The sequence below is a fragment of the Ascaphus truei genome, chromosome 2, assembly GCF_040206685.1.
Source record: "Ascaphus truei isolate aAscTru1 chromosome 2, aAscTru1.hap1, whole genome shotgun sequence".
Lineage (NCBI taxonomy): Eukaryota > Metazoa > Chordata > Amphibia > Anura > Ascaphidae > Ascaphus > Ascaphus truei.
In genome coordinates this window covers 484,227,760-484,247,741 of record NC_134484.1, presented here as the reverse complement: position 1 = coordinate 484,247,741, position 19,982 = coordinate 484,227,760, and the positions used below count along the sequence as shown (strand labels likewise).

Sequence of the window (19,982 nt, the reverse complement as noted above, 5' to 3'; positions counted from 1 at the left end):
TTAAGCCAATGCCTGCTGCTTTAAACACAGCTTTTAAACATAGCCTGGGATGAGGTGCAAAGCCAATAACCCCACTCACAGACAGACTGTCTTATTGTGTTTGCAATACTTGTATTATACGTGTAGATACGTTCCACAGATATAACACAGAGAATAGTGCTTTAGATTCAGTATCAGAATATAACTATTCCCGGAAATGATCTGGGTCGGGAAGCAGTGATCCCGTCATAATAGGACGGGCTTATAAGGGTGTGAGCAGGTCAGAAGTCTGTGTCCTACCTTCAGATGGGCAGAGCCTATTCCCTCATGTCATGTGCTGACATTGAGAGACCGGGGAAAATAAATAATCAGTGAGTAAAATGTCAGTGTTTCCCCAGGCATTCCTTTATATAAGAATGTCCTGCCAGGTACAAATGAGCCGAATGTGGGAAACTGGAGGTGATCGAGGAACAAATTAATGAGGGTGTGAGGGATCAAACCCCCCTCTTTATTATAGTGGGGTAAGGTGAGGGAAGTTACTGCACTGGTTCCTCTGCATTACCCACTTCTCACCGTATGAAATAGGAAAGTGAGACTGTGTCAGTATGGAGCAGAACTGCTGGACCTGAGAGAGTATCGGGAGCATTTATCAAAGTCTCACTCATGTACTGTATCTGCTTTTTACTCATACTATGGAACTGTACAGTATGTTACTATGTTACACTATGAGGACTTTACTGGTCTTTTGGCTGCTAATCTCCGACTCTCTTTATACTTTTCTAGGTGGTTATGTTGTGACACAATCCTCAGCCATTAAAGTTTTGCAGTGTTTGAAATGAAGTTCCTTTTTGCGAATGGACCATAAGTGTTTTTTGGTGCCCCTGTCTTCTCCGACTCCTTTGGGGTTAATGATTTAGGTTTGAAAAAGCTGATACTAAATGCTGTATATTTGTCCAAAAAAAAACTGATCATTCCAATTCTGTTTTTATATACAGGCTCATTCTAAAATCCAACACATATAGATTAAGTAACCTACGGTCAGCACCTCCAGAGCAGCACTGCCCACTACCAGCATCTCCAGAGCAGCACTGCCCACTGCCAGCACCTCCAGAGCAGCACTGCCCACTGCCGGCACCTCCAGAGCAGCACTGTCCACTGCCAGCACCTCCAGAGCAGCGCTGCCCACTGCCAGCACCTCCAGAGCAGCACTGCCCACTGCCAGCACCTCCAGAGCAGCACTGCCCACTGCCAGCACCTCCAGAGCAGCACTGCCCACTGCCAGCACCTCCAGAGCAGCACTGCCCACTGCCAGCACCTCCAGAGCAGCACTGCCCACTGCCAGCACCTCCAGAGCAGAACTGCCCACTGCCAGCACCTCCAGAGCAGCACTGCCCACTGCCAGCACCTCCAGAGCAGCACTGCCCACTGCCAGCACCCCCAGAGCAGCATTGCCCACTGCCAGCACCTCCAGAGCAGAACTGCCCACTGCCAGCACCTCCAGAGCAGCACTGCCCACTGCCAGCTCCTCCCAGAGCAGCACTGCCCACTGCCAGCACCTCCAGAGCAGCACTGCCCACTGCCAGCACCTCCAGAGCAGCACTGCCCACTGCCAGCACCTCCAGAGCAGCACTGCCCACTGCCAGCACCTCCAGAGCAGCACTGCCCACTGCCAGCACCTCCAGAGCAGCACTGCCCACTGCCAGCACCTCCAGAGCAGCGCTGCCCACTGCCAGCACCTCCAGAGCAGTGCTGCCCACTGCCAGCACCTCCAGAGCAGCGCTGCCCACTGCCAGCACCTCCAGAGCAGCACTGCCCACTGCCAGCACCTCTAGAGCAGCACTGCCCACTGCCAGCACCTCTAGAGCAGCACTGCCCACTGCCAGCACTGCCCACTGCCAGCACCTCCAGAGCCGCACTGTCCACTGCCAGCACCTCCAGAGCACAACTGCCCACTGCCAGCATCTCCAGAGCAGCACTGCCAACTGCCAGCACCTCCAGAGCAGCACTGCCCACTGCCAGCACCTCCCAAAGGCCCACTGCCAGCACCTCCCAGAGGACCACTGTCCACTGCCAGCACCTCCAGATCAGCACTGTCCACTGCCAGCACCTCCAGATCAGCACTGTCCACTGCCAGCACCTCCAGAGCAGCACTGCCCACTGCCAGCACCTCCAGAGCAGCACTGCCCACTGCCAGCCCCTCCAGAGCAGCACTGCCCACTGCCAGCACCTCCAGAGCAGCACTGCCCACTGCCAGCACCTCCAGAGCAGCGCTGCCCACTGCCAGCACCTCCAGAGCAGCGCTGCCCACTGCCAGCACCTCCAGAGCAGCGCTGCCCACTGCCAGCACCTCCAGAGCAGCGCTGCCCACTGCCAGCACCTCCAGAGCAGCACTGCCCACTGCCAGCACCTCCAGAGCAGCACTGCCCACTGCCAGCACCTCCAGAGCAGCATTGCCCACTGCCAGCACCTCCAGAGCAGCACTGTCCACTGCCAGCACCTCCAGAGCAGCACTGTCCACTGCCAGCACCTCCAGAGCAGCACTGCCCACTGCCAAAATGGATCAACGCTTGTTAAGTGAGTAGAGAAGATTTTTTGCTGTCTTTGAAATCTGCAAGGAGGGAATATCTGATTATTTTGCAGTTATGTGAGTCAAACACCCAAACTAATCTTGTTTTCCTATAGAACCATCAGCAGGTAAGAAGATTATATATCTTCACCTCTGTTATTTTCTGCCAGAAGGGCTAGTAATACATTTCTTTACAAGCGGTATTATATTATACCAATATCAGAGGAGGTGAAATCACAAGAAGCGCCCCCACTCCCAGCTTTACATGATGGGTTTTCCTTTTCTTGTTGCCAGGTTTCCCAGTGGTTGTACCGGAGAGTTTGGAGATCAAGTCAGAGAAAGAAGAGACAGACACAGAGGAACATGTGACCCCAATAAAGGAAGAAATAGATGCATTTCCTGTTTGTGGTAAGTACCCTTACATCCTCACTTGTCTTTATTCAGTATGTTTAAAAATGGACTGAAATGTCTGCAATATTTTGGGAAATAATATTAAAGCGTGCATACAATTATAAGATACCTGTCCTAATGAAAAAAATCATTTGTCTAAGGTTATATTGAGGATATTATTGTTATTGAGGTTTGAACATTGGTAGCTCCAAAATGGTTTCAGCACTTGGGGTCGAGGATTCGTTCCAAACATTTTACACATTGTACATTGGGAAACTTGTCCACCTTTCATTTTTCAGCGATTGAATCTATATCTGTCCCTACACGAGAGGATTGAATCTATACCTGTCCCTACACGAGGGGATTGAATCTATACCTGTCACTGCATGAGGGGATTGAATCTATACCTGTCCCTACACGAGGGGATTGAATCTATACCTGTCCCTACACGAGGGGATTGAATCTATACCTGTCCCTACATGAGGGGATTGAATCTATACCTGTTCCTACACGAGGGGATTGAATCTATACCTGTTCCTACACGAGGGGATTGAATCTATACCTGTTCCTACACGAGGGGTGATAGAATTAAACAGCTTAATCAGCGTGAGATGTTTTGGACCCACTCACTTAATACTCTATCCCCTTTTGGGATTAATACAGAATGGGACCTAAAACATTTTCTCTAAACTATATTATTCCTTTGCCCATTCTCAGGTTATATAATACTGTGTGTTTTTCATATACATTTGTTTCTATCATTGAGATACATATGTGTCTCTCTCTAGTCACATTTGATGAGTAGTATTGTATCCTTAATGTGGCAATTTTCTCAGTGCGGTTTATTTATTTACATCTTATTCATTATGTACAGTTAGGTCAGGAAATAATTGTACACTGTATTGTATTGTATTGTATGTCTTTATTTATATAGCGCCATAAATGTACATAGCGCTTCACAGTAGTAATACATATCATATAAATAACAACTAATATAAATAACAGATCATGGGAATAAGTGCTTCAGACATACTGTAAAAGTAACATTAAGGAAGGGAGTCCCTGCTCCGAGGAGCTTACAATCTAATTGGTAGGTAGGGAGAACGTACAGAGACAGTAGGAGGGAATTCTAGTAAGTGCGTCTGCAGGGGGCCAAGCTTTATGTATCATGTGTCCATGATTATCCAGTGCTATTCATATGCTTCTTTAAGCAGATGTGTCTTAAGGTGAGTCTTAAAGGTGGATAGCGAGGGGGCTAGTCGGGTATTGAGGGGAAGGGCATTCCAGAGGTGTGGGGCAGAAAGTGAGAAAGGTTTAAGGCGGGACAGAGCTTTAGATACAAAGGGGGCAGAAAGAAGACATCCTTGAGAAGAACGCAAGAGTCGGGTTGGTACATAGCGAGAACTTAGGGCTGAGATGTAAGGAGGGGCAGAAGAATGTAAAGCTTTAAAAGTGAGCAGGAGAATTGAGTGTGAGATACGAGATTTAATCGGAAGCCAGGAGAGGGATTTCAGGAGGGGAGATGCGGAGACAGATTTAGGAAAGAGTAGAGTGATTCTGGCAGCAGCGTTTAGGATAGATTGTAGGGGAGACAGGTGAGAGGTAGGAAGGCCGGACAGCAGGAGGTTACAGTAATCGAGACGTGAGAGAATGAGGGCCTGAGTCAGAGTTTTAGCAGTTGAGTAACAGAGGAAAGGGCGTATATGTGTGCGGAGGAAAAAGCGACAAGTTTTAGAAACGTTTTGAATATGAGAAGAGAATGAGAGAGAGGAATCAAGTGTAACCCCTAGGCAGCGTGCTTGGGTGAATGATCGTATTTCCAATAGCAATGTGGAAGGAGGTAGTAGGGCCAGATTTGGGAGGAAGTATAAGGAGCTCTGTTTTTGCCATGTTAAGTTTCAGTCGGCGGATGGCCATCCAGGATGATATTCCAGAGAGGCATTCAGAAACTTTGGTCTGTATAGCAGGTGTAAGGTCAGGAGTTGAAAGGTAAATTTGTGTGTCGTCAGCATAGAGGTGATATTTAAACCCAAGATATGTGATTAGGTCACCTAGAGAGAGTGTGTAGAGAGAAAAGAGAAGGGGTCCCAGGACAGAGCCCTGGGGTACCCCCACAGAGAGATCAATAGAGGAGGAGGAGGAGGTGTTGGCAAAAGAGACACTGAAGGTACGATGGGAGAGGTAAGAGGAGATCCAGGATAAAGTTTTGTTCCAAATACCAAGAGTATGGAGAATGTGAAGGAGAAGAGGGTGGTCCACGGTGTCGAATGCTGCAGAGAGGTCGAGTAATATGAGCAGAGTGTAATGACCTCTGTCTTTGGCAGCGTGGAGGTCGTCAGTTATTTTAGTGAGGGCTGTTTCAGTAGAGTGAGCAGTGCGGAAGCCAGATTGTAGAGGTTCTAGGACAGAATAGGTGTTGAGAAAGTGTAGCAATCGAGAGAATACAAGACGTTCAAGGAGTTTGGAGGCAAAAGGCAGGAGGGAGACAGGTCGATAGTTAGAAGGACAGGTAGGGTCAAGCTTGCTGTTTTTGAATAATGGTATAACGGTTGCATGCTTGAAGGATGATGGAAAGGTACCAGAGTAGAGGGAAGAGTTAAAGATCTGTGTGAGCATAGGGATTATAGAAGGAGCAAGAGGTTTTAGGAGATGGGAGGGAATGGGATCAAGAGGGCAAGTGGTAGAGGGAGAAGAGGAGATCAACAGTGACACATCCTCCTTCGAGATAGCGGAAAAAGAGTCAAGAAAGGCAGGAGGAGAGTTGGGAAGCATTGTGGGATGGGAGGAGGCAACAGATGGGATGTTCTGCCGTATGGACTCCACCTTTTCCTTAAAAAAGTCAGTAAAGTCCTGAGGTGAGATGGAGGAAGAAGAGGAGGCAGCTGAGGGTGGTTTGAGTAGAGAGTCAAAGACAGAAAAGAGATGGCGTGGGTTAGACTTGTGTGTGTTGATTAGTGATGAAAAGTAGGTTTGTTTAGCCTGAGAGAGGGCAGAGTTGAAACAGGATAGCATAAATTTGTAGTGAATGAAGTCTGCGAGCGTATGAGATTTCCTCCAGAGGCGTTCAGAGGAGCGAGTGGAGGAACGCAGCATGCGTGTGTGGGAGTTTAGCCAGGGTCTGGGGTGAGAAGGGCGAGGACGGCAGAGAGAAAGCGGGGCATGAAGATCAAGCGAGGAAGATAAGGCAGAGTTGTAGTTCCTGACCAGGTTGTCAAGGTCTGAAGCAGAACTGAGAGAGGAAAGGGAGGAGCGTAAAGTGGAATCAAGAGCTGGTAGGTTAATAGAGTGCAGGTTTCTGCAAAAACGAGGGTGAGATGGAGATGGAGAGAAGCGAGAGAGAGAAAATGAGATGAGGTGATGGTCAGAGAGAGGAAAAGGGGAAATGGAGAAGTCGGAGAGAGAGAAGTTTTTAGTGAAAACCAGGTCTAGGTAGTGTCCATCCTTGTGGGTGCTGGCTTCAGTCCACTGTTGAAGGCCAAAAGAAGAGGTTAGAGAAAGAAAGCGGGAAGCCCAAGGGAGAGAGGGGTCATCAATGTGGCAATTGAAGTCCCCAAGGAGAAGAACAGCGGAGTCTGAGGAGAGGAAGAATGAGAGCCAGAATTCAAAGTGAGAGAGAAAGGCAGAAGGGGGATGAGTAGAGGTAGGTGGGCGATAGATGACCGCCACATGGACCGGGAGAGGAGAGAAGATCTGGACTGTGTGAGCCTCAAAGGAGGGAAAAGCATGAGAGGGGGGAATAGGAACTGTTCGGTAGCGGCAGAGAGAGGAGAGCAGGAGCCCCACACCTCCACCCCTGCCACCAGGGCGCGGAGTGTGGGAGATGGAAAGGCCACCATAGGAGAGGGCAGCTTCCAGAGCAGAGTCAGACTGAGTGAGCCAGGTCTCAGTTATAGCAAATAGGAGCAGAGAGTGAGAGAGAAAGAAGTCATGTACAGAGAGGAACTTGTTAGAAAGGGAGTGAGCATTCCAAAGGGCACAGGAGAAAGGGAGAGAGGAGGGAGGGTGGCAGGGGATGGGTATGAGGTTGGAGGGGTTAACACCAGGAGTAGAAGTTGCATGTGGGAGGCGAGGACGAGAGCAAGTAGAAATAAGACAGGGACCAGGATTGGGAGAGATATCCCCAGAAGCGAGGAGGAGAAGCATGGACAGAAAGAGAATGTGTGAGAATGATTTGTAGGGTGTGTTTTAGTGCAGGGTGTATAGATGTGTGGTGACAGAGGGCGCAGGTAAGAAAGGAGTTCATGTGAACTGAGAAGTGGGGAAGAAAGGAGAGATGGAGATATATGAATAGAGTTTGAGACATGATGAGGCTGGTGGAAGGAAGTGCATAATTTGAAAATAAGTGAGGTTATAGCAAATATAAAAAGTAAAGGCATCACAGCAATAGTAATGTATTGATATGTGCAGTCTTGGATGATATCCTCCTTTCCAGCGTAGATCAAATGCAGGAATCGGAAGCAGTAGATTGTGTCCACTTTTTCCACTTCTTTTTGAACTTCCTTTTTAAACTTCCATACTACTGTACTTTAAAGATTTCTACTTAAAAGCATTTCTGCTTAAGAGCAAAGGCTGCAAGCAGCAATGGCTGTTGTCAGTTTCCTTATATACATTTAGAAAGTCATCTGGTTGGTACAACAAACTTAATTAGCACATGTGAGGGTAGTTAAAGCAAATGGTTTTTCAAAGGTGGGTGTTGTTTTGCACAAGTGTGAAAGATGAATTAAATTAAGACAATAGGGGGATGATTTACAGACACACAATTTGAGATGTTTTTACCTAAATTTAACTAAATAGACAGCAGGATATGAGGATTGCAGGACAGACACACAATTTGAGGTGTTTTTACCTAAATTGAACGAAATAGACAGCAGGATATGAGGATTGCAGGACAGACACACAATTTGAGATATTTTTACCTAAATTGAACTAAATACACAGCAGGATATGAGGATTGCAGGACAGACACACAATTTGAGGTGTTTTTACCTGAGAAAAGACAAGACAAGAGATGAGATGAGAAGCAGATCAATGGTCCCAACTTCCTTTTTAAACTTCCATACTACTTTAAAGATTTCTACTTAAAAAAAAAAAAAAAAAAAATCATAATTATTTTCATAATTTTGGCTCTGTACGCCACCACAATGGATTTTAAATGAAACAACCGAGATGCAATAGAAGTGCAGACTTTCAGCTTTAATTCAAGGGGTTGAACAAAAATATCGTATGAAACGTTTAGGAATTGCAACCATTTTCATACACAGTCCTCTTATTTCAGGGGCTCAAATGTAATTGGACAAATTAACACAATCATAAATAAAATGTTAATTTGTAATACTTTGTTGAGAATCCTTTGCATACAATGTCCATGCGTTCCAGACTTCAAGCAGTCATCACCAAGCGCTGGGTTTCCTCCTTTGTGATGCTTTGCCAGGCCTTTACTGCAGCTATCTTCAGTTATTCGTGGGTCTTTCTGCATCAAGTTTTGTCTTCAGCAAGTGAAATGCATGCTTGATCGGGTTGAGATCAGGTGATTGACTTGGCCATTGCAGAATATTCCACTTCTTTGCCTTAAACTCCTGGTTGCTTTCGCAGTATGTTTCGGGTCATTGTCCATCTGTAAAGTGAAGCGCCGTCCAATCAACTTGGCTGAATCTGAGCAGACAATATATCCCTATACACTTCAGAATTCATCCGGCTGCTTCTGTCACATCATCAATAAACACTAGTGACCCAGTGCCATTCTAAGCCATGCATACCCATGCCATCACACTGCCTCCACCGTGTTTTACAGATGATGTGGTATGCTTTGGATAATGAGCCGTTCCAAGCCTTCTCCATACTTTTTTCTTCCCATCATTCTGGTACAGGTTGATCTTATTTTCTTCTGTCCAAAGAATGCTGTTCCAGAACTGGGCTGGCTTTTTCAGATATATATTGGCAAAGTCTAATCTGGCCTTTCTATTCTTGAGGCTTATGAATGGTTTGCACCCTGTGGTGAACCCTCTGTATTTGCTCTCGTGAAGTCTTCTCTTTATGGTAGACTTGGATAATGATATATCTATCTCCTGTAGAGTGTTCTTCACTTGGCTGGATGTTGTGAACGGGTTTTTCTTTACTATGGAAAGGATCCTATGATCAGCCACCACTGTTGTCTTCCGTGGACGTCCAGACGTTTTTGTGTTGCAGAGCTCATCACTGCGGTCTTTTTTTTTTTTTTTTCTCAGAATGTACCAAACTGTTGATTTGGCCACTCCTAATGTTCCTGCTATCTCTCTGATGCATTTTCTTTTTTTTTTTGCAGCCTAAGGATGCCCTGTTTCACTTGCATTGAGAGCTCCTTTGACCGCATGTTGTGGGTTCACAGCAACAGCTTCCAAATGTGAATGCCACACCTGGAATCAACTCCAGACCTTTTACCTGCTTAATTGATGATGAAATAACAAAGGAATAGCCCACACCTGTCCATGAAACAGCTTTTGAATCATTTGTCCAATTACTTTTGGTCCCTTGAAAAAGAGGGGGCTACATATTAAAGAGATGTAATGCCTAAACCCTTTCTCCAATTTTGATGTGAATACCCTCAAATTATAGCTGATATACTGCACTTTAAGCCCATATTCATTATTTAACTGTAACTTGGATTTATGTTCGTACAGAGCCGAAATAATAAAACTTGTATCAGTGTCCAATTATTTCCGGACCTAACTGTATATTCCCTTTATCAAGATTCAAATTGTTCTTTGCCTTGGTAGTTGAGGTTACATTTATTATATGTATATTATTACATGATTATATTATATGGTGTTACAGTTAATTTAATCTAAGATAATTGTATTCTCACCACATCCTATCCATTTTTAAATGTTATGCTTTTTCATTTAATTTTTATTGTCCTTATGAGTCAATTTAAGTTTATTGTTATTGTATTCTTTGTGTCCTTTTGCTGGATTTCTCCCCCACAGTTATACTGCCTTCTTTCCGTGGTTACATTTTCCCCGGACTGTTTTGTTCCCATGGTACGTTTTTTACCTGGGATACAGGTAGGCAATGTTTCCGGCGGGGAGTGCCTATAACGTGACACTCTCTAGACTCAGGAAACCACTCTTTGATAAAGCGCCCATGGCGAGAAACGCGTTGGAGGTTTTTCTCTTGTAACTTAGGCTGTGTCTCAATAACTCTTTTATTTTTTCTGCTTTTGCCTCCAGTTCTTCTTTTCTGCAGTGCTCCCTTTTTTCTTTGTTTTGAATGTGGGAGAAGAAGGAAAGGGAGGAGTCAAATATTACACCAAGGCCGCATGCTTGGGAAATTATATGAATAGTATTTTTGACTGACAAAATATGACAAAATGGAGCAGTTTAGTTTATGTGGGTCTTATGGCAGAAGATTACATGGGCAGTGTAGTCGCTGCATCACCTTGATTGTAAGCTCTCCGGGATTTCCGTTCCTATTGTCTGATTTTGTTTGTTGCACTTATTGCATTATAATTCCATGTACTGTATTGTTTCTTCTGTAAAGTGCTGAGTACACTGCGGGCCTTATATAAATAAAGACATACATACATGGGCATCTACAGTATCTTTACACTATAGGTTGCTGTCTGGTTTAGTTGATATTATTAACGCACTAATATGATAGACCAGGAGTTCCTTAACTTAACTTCTCATGGACATTTTCAATGTTAATTATTTGGAGGATGTACATGTACCCTTAAACAATGAATACAGTAATAAATACAAAAGCAAAAAGACGGTGCAAAACAGCGCTAATGAACATAAGCCCCTGTTGGGACAATTCATAAAAAATGGCAGCCAGACAACAACTAACTGTACAGTCAGTAACACAAGTGAAAAAGAAAAAAAGACAATGTCGGCGCCAAACAATAGAAAAAAATCAAACCATATGGTGAATAGTCCAAATCAAAGTCCTTAGATGATAGAGGTGGGTGAGCAAATGCAAACTCTCTCCAGGACGTGACGTGATATATGAAAAATAAAAATAAATAATTATAGTGCAGTATGCCAATACATAGGGACATAAAAACATATAACACTAACAACATGAAACATACAAGACAGACTAACAACAACAACAGGCCAGACTGAAAATAATAAAAAAGCTATTTAATATCAACTAATGCTGGACTCTGGCTATCACACACCAATCCGGGGGGGGGTAAAATCGTTACCCTACTCACAGAATTATGGACAATAAAAGGCAGCAGGACTGGAATCACTTTTACGAATCCAAGATGGCGGCCGGAGCTCTCTCTCTGGCTTCCCCACGTGTGGCAGATGCTGTGTGGAGCTTCCTGGACGTGGCGTCACGCTCTCTTCACCTGCCGGTCTCCTATCCTCCCAATCTGGGCATGTAACTCCCCCTCGCCTCCTGGCCGTAAAGTGTGCTCACCAACTCCAGATGCAGATACCGTTTTTAGAAGCATTTGACTGCATCTGGAGTTGGTGAGCACACTTTACGGCCAGGAGGCGAGGGGGAGGAGTTACATGCCCAGATTGGGAGGATAGGAGACCGGCAGGTGAAGAGAGCGTGACGCCACGTCCAGGAAGCTCCACACAGCATCTGCCACACGTGGGGAAGCCAGAGAGAGAGCTCCGGCCGCCATCTTGGATTCGTAAAAGTGATTCCAGTCCTGCTGCCTTTTATTGTCCATAATTCTGTGAGTAGGGTAACGATTTTACCCCCCCCCCCCCCCCCCCCCCCGGATTGGTGTGTGATAGCCATATCCAGAGTCCAGCATTAGTTGATATTAAATAGCTTTTTTATTATTTTCAGTCTGGCCTGTTGTTGTTGTTAGTCTGTCTTGTATGTTTCATGTTGTTAGTGTTATATGTTTTTATGTCCCTATGTATTGGCATACTGCACTATAATTATTTATTTTTATTTTTCATATATCACGTCACGTCCTGGAGAGAATTTGCATTTACTCACCCACCTCTATCATCTAAGGACTTTGATTTGGACTATTCACCATATGGTTTGATTTTTTTCTATTGTTTGGCGCCGACATTGTCTTTTTTTCTTTTTCAGTAATAAATACAAGTTATATATGTATCAATGATTTCACTGAGAGCTGCTACAAATACATTTCAGGCCTTCGGGAACCACCAAAGTCATTAGGGGCCACTGGATGTCCATGTGCCACAATTTTAAAACCCTGGATAAGAGAATATTTTGTTAATTAAGTATCGGTGAAATAAATTCTTTAGTGTTTTGGATTTGTAATTTGCGTTCAGCAATTTAATTTACAGATTGAAAACATTTGTTCAGTCTTTTTTGTTTACTTCTGTTAGAGATCGGCCTGAATGAGGAACAGAACTTGAGCTGTGATACATCCAGAAGCTGTCTGACCCCTCGCAGCCCAGAAGTGCCAAAAAGCAATGATTCATGCCACATTTTAGACACGAGCAAGGAACCAGTGCCACATGATGGTGAATTTACAGACCTTGTACAGCACAAAGCGGAGACGGACTCTAAATATGGGTCCAGCAAAAGGTATGCGAGAGATTTAAGAAGAAGCCACGATGCTCAGCCTTTTCTCTGTTGTCAGTGTGGCAAAAGCTTCTCACTGGACAGGGACCTGCTCACACACCTTTGTGTCCCCGCTAGAGAGCAAACCTTTACATGTACAGATGGTGGGAGCAGTTTCTCACTGAAGGGGAAACTTCCTTCACACCAGATGATTCAGACAGCAGTGACTCCTTTTACTTGTACAGTGTGTGGGAAACAGTTAAGTAATAAGAGGACCCTCCGAAAACATGAGCGGATTCATACAGCGGAGAAACCATTCCCATGTTCAGAGTGTGGGAAACAATTCAGTTCTAAGAGCCACCTCCTCAGACACCAGATGACTCATACAGGGGAGAAACCATTCACATGTACAGAGTGTAGTAAAAGCTTTTCTCGGAAGACAGATCTCCTCAACCATGAGCGGATTCATACAGGGGAGAAACCATTCACATGTACAGAGTGTGGGAAACAATTCAGGATTAAGAGCAGTCTCCTCATGCACCAGAGGTCTCATACAGGGGAGAAACAATTCACATGTTCAGAGTGTGGGAAACAATTCAGTATTAAGAGCAGTCTCCTCATGCACCAGAGGACTCATACTGGGGAGAAACCATTCACATGTACAGAGTGTAGTAAAAGCTTTTCTATGAAGAAAGATCTCCTCATCCATGTGCGGATTCATACAGGGGAGAAACCATTCACATGTACAGAGTGTGGGAAACAATTCAGTATTAAGAGCAATCTCCTCCTACACCAGATGACTCATACAGGGGAGAAACCATTCACATGTTCAGAGTGTGGGAAACAATTCACTATTAAGAGCGACCTCCTCCGACACCAGAGGACTCATTCAGGAGAAAAACCATTCACATGTACAGAGTGTGGGAAACAATTTAGTATTAAGAAAACCCTACTCAGTCACCAGATGACTCATACAGGAGAGAAACCATTCACTTGTGCAGAGTGTAGTAAAAGCTTTTCTTGGAAGAGTGATCTCCTCATACACCAGATGACTCATACAGGGGAGAAACCATTCACATGTTCAGAGTGTGGGAAACAATTCTCAGTTAAGAGCCGTCTCCTCATACACAAGATGACTCATACAGGGGAGAAACCATTCACATGTTCAGAGTGTGGGAAACAATTCACAGTTAAGAGCCGTCTCCTCATACACCAGATGATTCATACAGGGGAGAAACCATTCACATGTGTAGAGTGTGGGAAAAGCTTTTCTCAAATGAGCCACCTCCTCTCCCACCACAGGATTCATACACAGAAGAAACAATTTCCATGCACATAGTGTGGGGAAAGCTTTTCACAGAGGATCAGCCGCCTTACACACATGAGATATAAAATGTGATTGTTCAAAGTAGGGTTGGGCAATATACCAGTAGCATAGTAATACTGCAGTAATAAAAATGGAGGGTAACGCAATACTTGCCATTACTTCTTACCATGGCATTCCTATCAGCAGCTGCAGAGTGGGGGTGGGGACTGGCAGAGAGGACTGAGTGTGGGCCTGGTAGAGACTGGAGTGGGAGCGAGTCTGGGAGCTCCTTGACTATCACATGCTGCAGCTATAAGGAATCCTCCTGCTGGTAATCTCACCCCTCCATATTAACCACTTCCCCTCTGCCATGCCTCTTACCCCTTCCCTTCCACCATGACTCAACCCCTTTCTCTCCCCCGTATTTCTCTCGGCTCTCACCCACCTGTGCCTCTTGACCCCCTCCTTTCCCATGCCCATTAACCCTCGCCTCCCCATGCCCTATTAATGTGTACAGGAGAAGGGGGGTCGAGGGGGTAATTATACATTTTCTTACCATGCACCCCAAAACTGGAACAACCTACCGGAGACTCTCTCATCCACCACCAGTTTAAGTTCTTTCAAAACTAAGGCTCTCACATTTTAATCTGGTCTATATTTGTTACATACGCTTATAATATATATTATCTTTAACTGTGCATGCAATGTCTTGTATATAATGTATACCCTGTTCACTTATGTAACTGTATTTGTAACCATGTTGTCATCTTAACTCTGTGCCCAGGACATACATGAAAACGTGAGGTAACTCTCAATGTATTATTTAAGTAATAATCCCTAAAGAACGGCATTACTGGTCAATAATGCCCTGGCTGGAAGAATTGAAGGCACGAGGCGAAGCCGAGGGACTTTAACCAAGCCAGGGCATTATTGTCAAGTAATGCCCTATTCTGAGGGGATTATTACTATTATTGGCTAAATATAGGCTTATTTCATAAATAATAGACACTTTTGTATAGTTAAATACACTGCAGATATCTATATCCACACACTGCTGCCCCCTCTGTGTACACACACAGCAACTTACACACAAACTGCTGCTTCACATATAAAACAGTACACCACACACAACACAGTGCCTCTACACACACGCACACTGGAGCTCTAGACACACAACACAGCACCTCCTCTATACTCACTACACAGAACCTCTACACACAAAGCAGCTCTACACACACAGCAGCTCTACACACACACAAACTCTGCTGCTACTGACACACATGCTAGACCCATAAACACTGCTACTGACACACACACACACACACAAGCTCTATACACACACACGAGCTCTATGCACACACATCAGCTCTACACTCACACAAACTGCTGCTACAAATACAATAGCACAACACACACTGCAGCCACAATAAAAAAATGCAGCCACTTACTAAACTTTGCACTCCCCCCCCCCCAGCTCTACACACAACACAGCACCTCTACACTCCCCCTCCCCCCACACACACAACACTGCACCTCTATACACAACACACTTACTTCTTTGCAGTCTCTTCCCTCCTCCAATTCAACTGAATCTACTCAGAAAATCTGTCAGCTCGGGAGTGGGAGGAGTCAAACCGTGGCTGATACTTTTTAACCAATCCACTGCCATGTCTCAGAGCTTTTACTTAATTCACACCAATCCCCTGCCCTGTCTCAGATGTTCTGAAAGCCGATTGGCTGGAAATAAACAGATTGAAAACTGCATTTTGCAAGCGGCTGAAATTCAGGTCATTACTGTGGATAATGCCCGGAATTTTAACCAATCAGAGAGCAGGGTTTTCAATAATGCCCTGAATTTTACTGCTTTAGCCTATAATTCCAGGTAAAACATTTTATAAATAAATACAAATAAAATGGTGAAGAAAGGCGAGCTTTAGTGTGGGTGTAGTTAGTGTAACATTTTCATTGAAACCTTTGTTATTCTTAAAATTAAAATATACTAAAATGTATTTGCTTTTTTACATTTTATTAAGAATGAAATGCATTTGTATAAGAAATATGTTTCACAATAAATGACTTTGAACATTTTGAGAACTTTTGCTTTTTTGCTTTCTATTGGGTGTTAATATATTGCTGAATATTGTTATAGCAATAAATTACTTAATACTCTTATGGTGGGAAGTATTTTTGTTATTGTCTAACCCTAGTTCAGGGTGTTGGAAACAATTCAGTACAAACTGTGACCTCCTGTCACACCCAAGTATTTACAGTGGAGAAACCATTTGCTTGTTCAGTGTGGGAAACAATTCAGTGTTAAGGGTCATCTCTTCAGAAACCAACAAATTCATGCAGGGAGAGGCTTCTCACATGGACAGAGTATAGGAAAAACGTTTCTTGGATGAATGACCTCACACACCACATTATTCTCACAGGGGAAATAATTTGCTTGTTCAGAGTGTGGTAAACCATTTTATACAAAGTGGGACCTCTTGTTACACCAGCAGATTTACACAAGGGAGCAACTTTTTATTTGTACAGAATTTGGGAAACATTTCAGCACTGACAGGAACCTCAACACACACCAAACAATTCATAAAGGGGATTACATCATAATCAATTCTGTAATAGCAGGACAGTCCTCAGACACAAAAGCATTTACACAGGGGAGAAACCTTTCCCATGTGCAGAGGGTATAAAATGTTTCTCAGTAAGAAAACCTTGTCACCCAAGTGCTTACACAGGGTAAGTATCTATGTATCTATGTCTTTATATAGTGCCATTAGTGTACATAGCGCTTCACAGCACTAATACATGTGACAATCATATAAATAACAAATAATACAAATATAACATAATGGGAAGAAGTGCTTCAGACATAAAAGTAACATTTAGGAAGGAGTTCATGCTCCAAAGGGCTTACAATCTAATTGGTTGGTAGGAAGAACGTACAGAGATAGTAGGAGGACGTTCTGGTAAGTGTGTCTGCAGGGGGCCAAGGTTTATGTACGAGTTGTAAATTATCAGCCATGGAGCTACTCGTATGCTTCCTTAAGCAGGTGGGTCTTAAAGGTGGATAGAGAGGGTGCTAGTCGGATACTGCGGGGAAGGGCCTTCCAGAGGTGTGGGGCAGTCAGTGAGAAAGGTTTAAGGCAGGAGAGGACTTTAGATACGAAAGGGGTAGAGAGAAGACATCCTTGAGCAGAATGCAAGAGTTGGGATGGTGTATAGCAAGAAATTAGGGCTGAGATGTAAGGAGAAGCAGAAGAGTATAAAGCTTTAACAGTGAGGAGGAGAATTGTGTGTGATACGGGATTTGATAGGAAGCTAGGAGAGGGATTTCAGCAGGGGAGACGCTGAGAAAAAGATTTAGGAATGAGCAGTGTGATTCTGGCAGCAGCAGTTAGGATACATTATAGAGGAGACAGGTGAGAGGCAGGAAGGCCAGACAGCAGGAGGTTACAGTAATCGAGACGGGAGAGAATGAGGGTCTGTGTCAGAGTTTTAGCAGTCGGGCAACAGAGGAAAGGGCGTATCTTTGTGTAAGAGATGTGTGCAGAGGTGTATAGCATGGGTCGCTCTCTGGGCTCCCCTTGACCGCTGCGGCTGTGACCAACAATGGAGGGTGGGGAAGGTGCGGGGAGGGCTGTGGGTGGGAGCAAAGGCACGGAGCAGGTTCCGGAGGTGCCAGGAAGGTTGCGATGGCGGCTTCCTTTGCAGGCCACGCCATCTTAGAGGCAATTGCACATGCGCACGATGCTGCGCATTCGCAGGACAAGCGTGTGAATGGCGGCCAATAGAAAAAGGCTGCAAGCAGGGACTACATATCCCATGAGCCTCTGGGACAGAGTCACATAGCACTTATCAGCCAATAGGGATCCTGAATCCTCCTGCTCTGCAGATACTTTTCGTGCGCTGCAAGCCACGCCAGTTGGAGCTGGGACAAAGAAGGGGTAAGAGGTACAGTCTGTGCAGGTGTCTGTGGCACCTGCAATTTATTTATTTATTTATTTATTTATAAAATGTGTTACCAGGAAGTAATACATTGAGAGTTACCTCTCGTTTTCAAGTATGTCCTGGACAAATAATACATGTTTACAAGTACAGTTACATAAATGAACAGGGTATACATTATATACAAGACATTGCGTGCATAATTAAAGAAAATATATATTATGGGCGTATGAAACAGTTACAGACCAGATTAAAGTGTGAGACAGCCTTAGATTTGAAAGAACTTAAACTGGTAGTGGATGTGAGAGTCTCTGGTAGGTTGTTCCAGTTTTGGGGTGCACGGAAGGAGAAGGAGGAACGTCCGGATACTTTGTTGAGTCTTGGGACCATGAACAGTCTTTTGGAGTCTGATCTCAGATGATAAGTGCTGCAAGTGGTAGGGGTGAGGAGCTTGTTCAGATAGCTGGGTAGCTTGCCCATGAAGAATTTAAAGGTAAGACAGGAAAGGTGAACTTTGCGCCTAGACTCGAGTGATGACCAATCTAGTTCTTTGAGCATTTCGCAGTGATGTGTGTTGTAGTTGCATTGGAGAACAAAACGACAAATTGAATTGTAGAGGGTGTCAAGTTTGCCAAGGTGGGTTTGAGGTGCTGAGCCATATACTATGTCTCCATAGTCAATATTTGGCATTAGCATCTGCTGTGCGATACGCTTTCTGACCAGGAGACTAAGGGAGGATTTGTTCCTGTAAAGTACCCCTAGTTTGGCATAGGTCTTGGTTGTCAGGGTATCAATGTGCATCCCGAATGTTAAGTGGGAGTCAAACCGTAAGCCCAGGTATTTAAAACTAGTGACAGGGGTTAGGGTGGTGTTAGCGTTGGTTCTAATCAGGAGCTCAGTCACTGGAAGCTTTACAAATTTAGTCTTGGTCCCAAAAACCATTATTACAGTCTTGTCGGTGTTTAAAAACAGTTTGTTTTGGGAAATCCAGTTTACGAGTCTCAAAAAGTCAGACTGAAGTATGTGTTGAAGGTCAGAGAGGCTATGGCTGTGTGCATATAGGATTGTGTCGTCTGCATACATGTGTATTGAGGCTTCCTTACAAGCTGTGGGAAGATCATTAATGACGACTGAGAAGAGTAGGGGCCCCAGAACAGAGCCTTGCAGGACACCACAGGTGATATCCAGCAATAGGCCAGATATCCCCTATTGGGCCCCAGCTAGGCGCCAACTCCCCTGTGTAGCATGTGGTTGCTGCAGGGACACTGCCCTGTAGATCCAGAGCATAGAGACAAAGCCAGGATGTGGCTGCATCTTGGACCAGGTTGATCTGGGAGCAGATCATCCAGCTATACCCACAGAGACTCTAAGGTGGTACAATCCACGCGGAACCCACCCAACTTCGGATCCGTGGATCCCATATTCATCCATGCGCGCCCAGGTGTGGACACACCCGGCTGGTATCTCGTCTCACCACGTGCACCAACCATACATGGGCTAGTGGGGCAGTGCTGTCACACACGTGGGAGGGTGATTGACTCCGTGGATACCAGTGTGTTGGGTGCTCAGGGGCATTTTAGTACTTGGGTGAGGTGAGGGTGAGAACACGGTGCAAAGGGTACGGCCCTGCGAGGCTTGTATGTTTTGGAGTGTTGTTATTATTAGTTTGCTGTAAAACTGTTATACCTACACAAGTGTGTTTGTTTCAAACTTTTTTATTGGTTGTCACAGGGATAAACAAATTAGTAATATAACAGCGTTTCAAGGGGGTATCTTTACAGTATTTTTTTATATACAAAGACCCAGAAGCTTGTACTCAAACAGAACCAGCTGTATCTGTACTAATTCCAGAGATTCTTCAATAGGCCTGGCCAGTAAAAAAAAGTCAGCGGATTTATCTGTATTCTTACTTCTGTGAGGTCCTGAATCATAAGCCAGAATTTTTGAATCTGCGGACAAGTCCGCCAGATATGAGCCATATCTCCTCTCTGGCCACACCCCCTCCAGCAGAGATCAGGGGTTCCAGTGAAGATCTGGCTCAGCCTACTTGGAGTTAAGTACCAGTAAAATAGAATTTTGTATATGTTTCCTTTTGTTGTTGTACAAATTGACGTTTTAGCTGCCGATTCCCAGATATCCTCCCAGTCGTCTCTATCTATTTCCATATTGAGGTCTTCTGCCCATTTTAACATATAATTATGATTGGTGGCCGTCGCTGAAGATGCTATTCCCGTATATATTTCCGAAATCAACTCCCTCTGGTATGAACCCCTTCCAGCACAGCTTTTCAAATTTTGTTAGATT

The 19,982-nt window shown here is 44.6% G+C and overlaps 2 protein-coding genes across 3 annotated transcripts in view; both read left to right on the top strand.

Annotated features, from left to right (window-relative positions):
- The window catches only part of LOC142488043 (uncharacterized), a 444,382-nt gene that overhangs the window by 22,902 nt on the left and 401,498 nt on the right, over positions 1 to 19,982 (top strand). The window lies entirely within an intron of this gene.
- Positions 1,844 to 15,805, top strand: LOC142488045 (uncharacterized). Its single transcript, XM_075588401.1, has 3 exons — positions 1,844 to 2,553; positions 2,840 to 2,953; positions 12,244 to 15,805. Exons 1-3 carry the CDS (start codon positions 2,535 to 2,537, stop codon positions 13,758 to 13,760), a joined length of 1,650 nt encoding a protein of 549 aa, XP_075444516.1. The 5' UTR covers positions 1,844 to 2,534; the 3' UTR covers positions 13,761 to 15,805.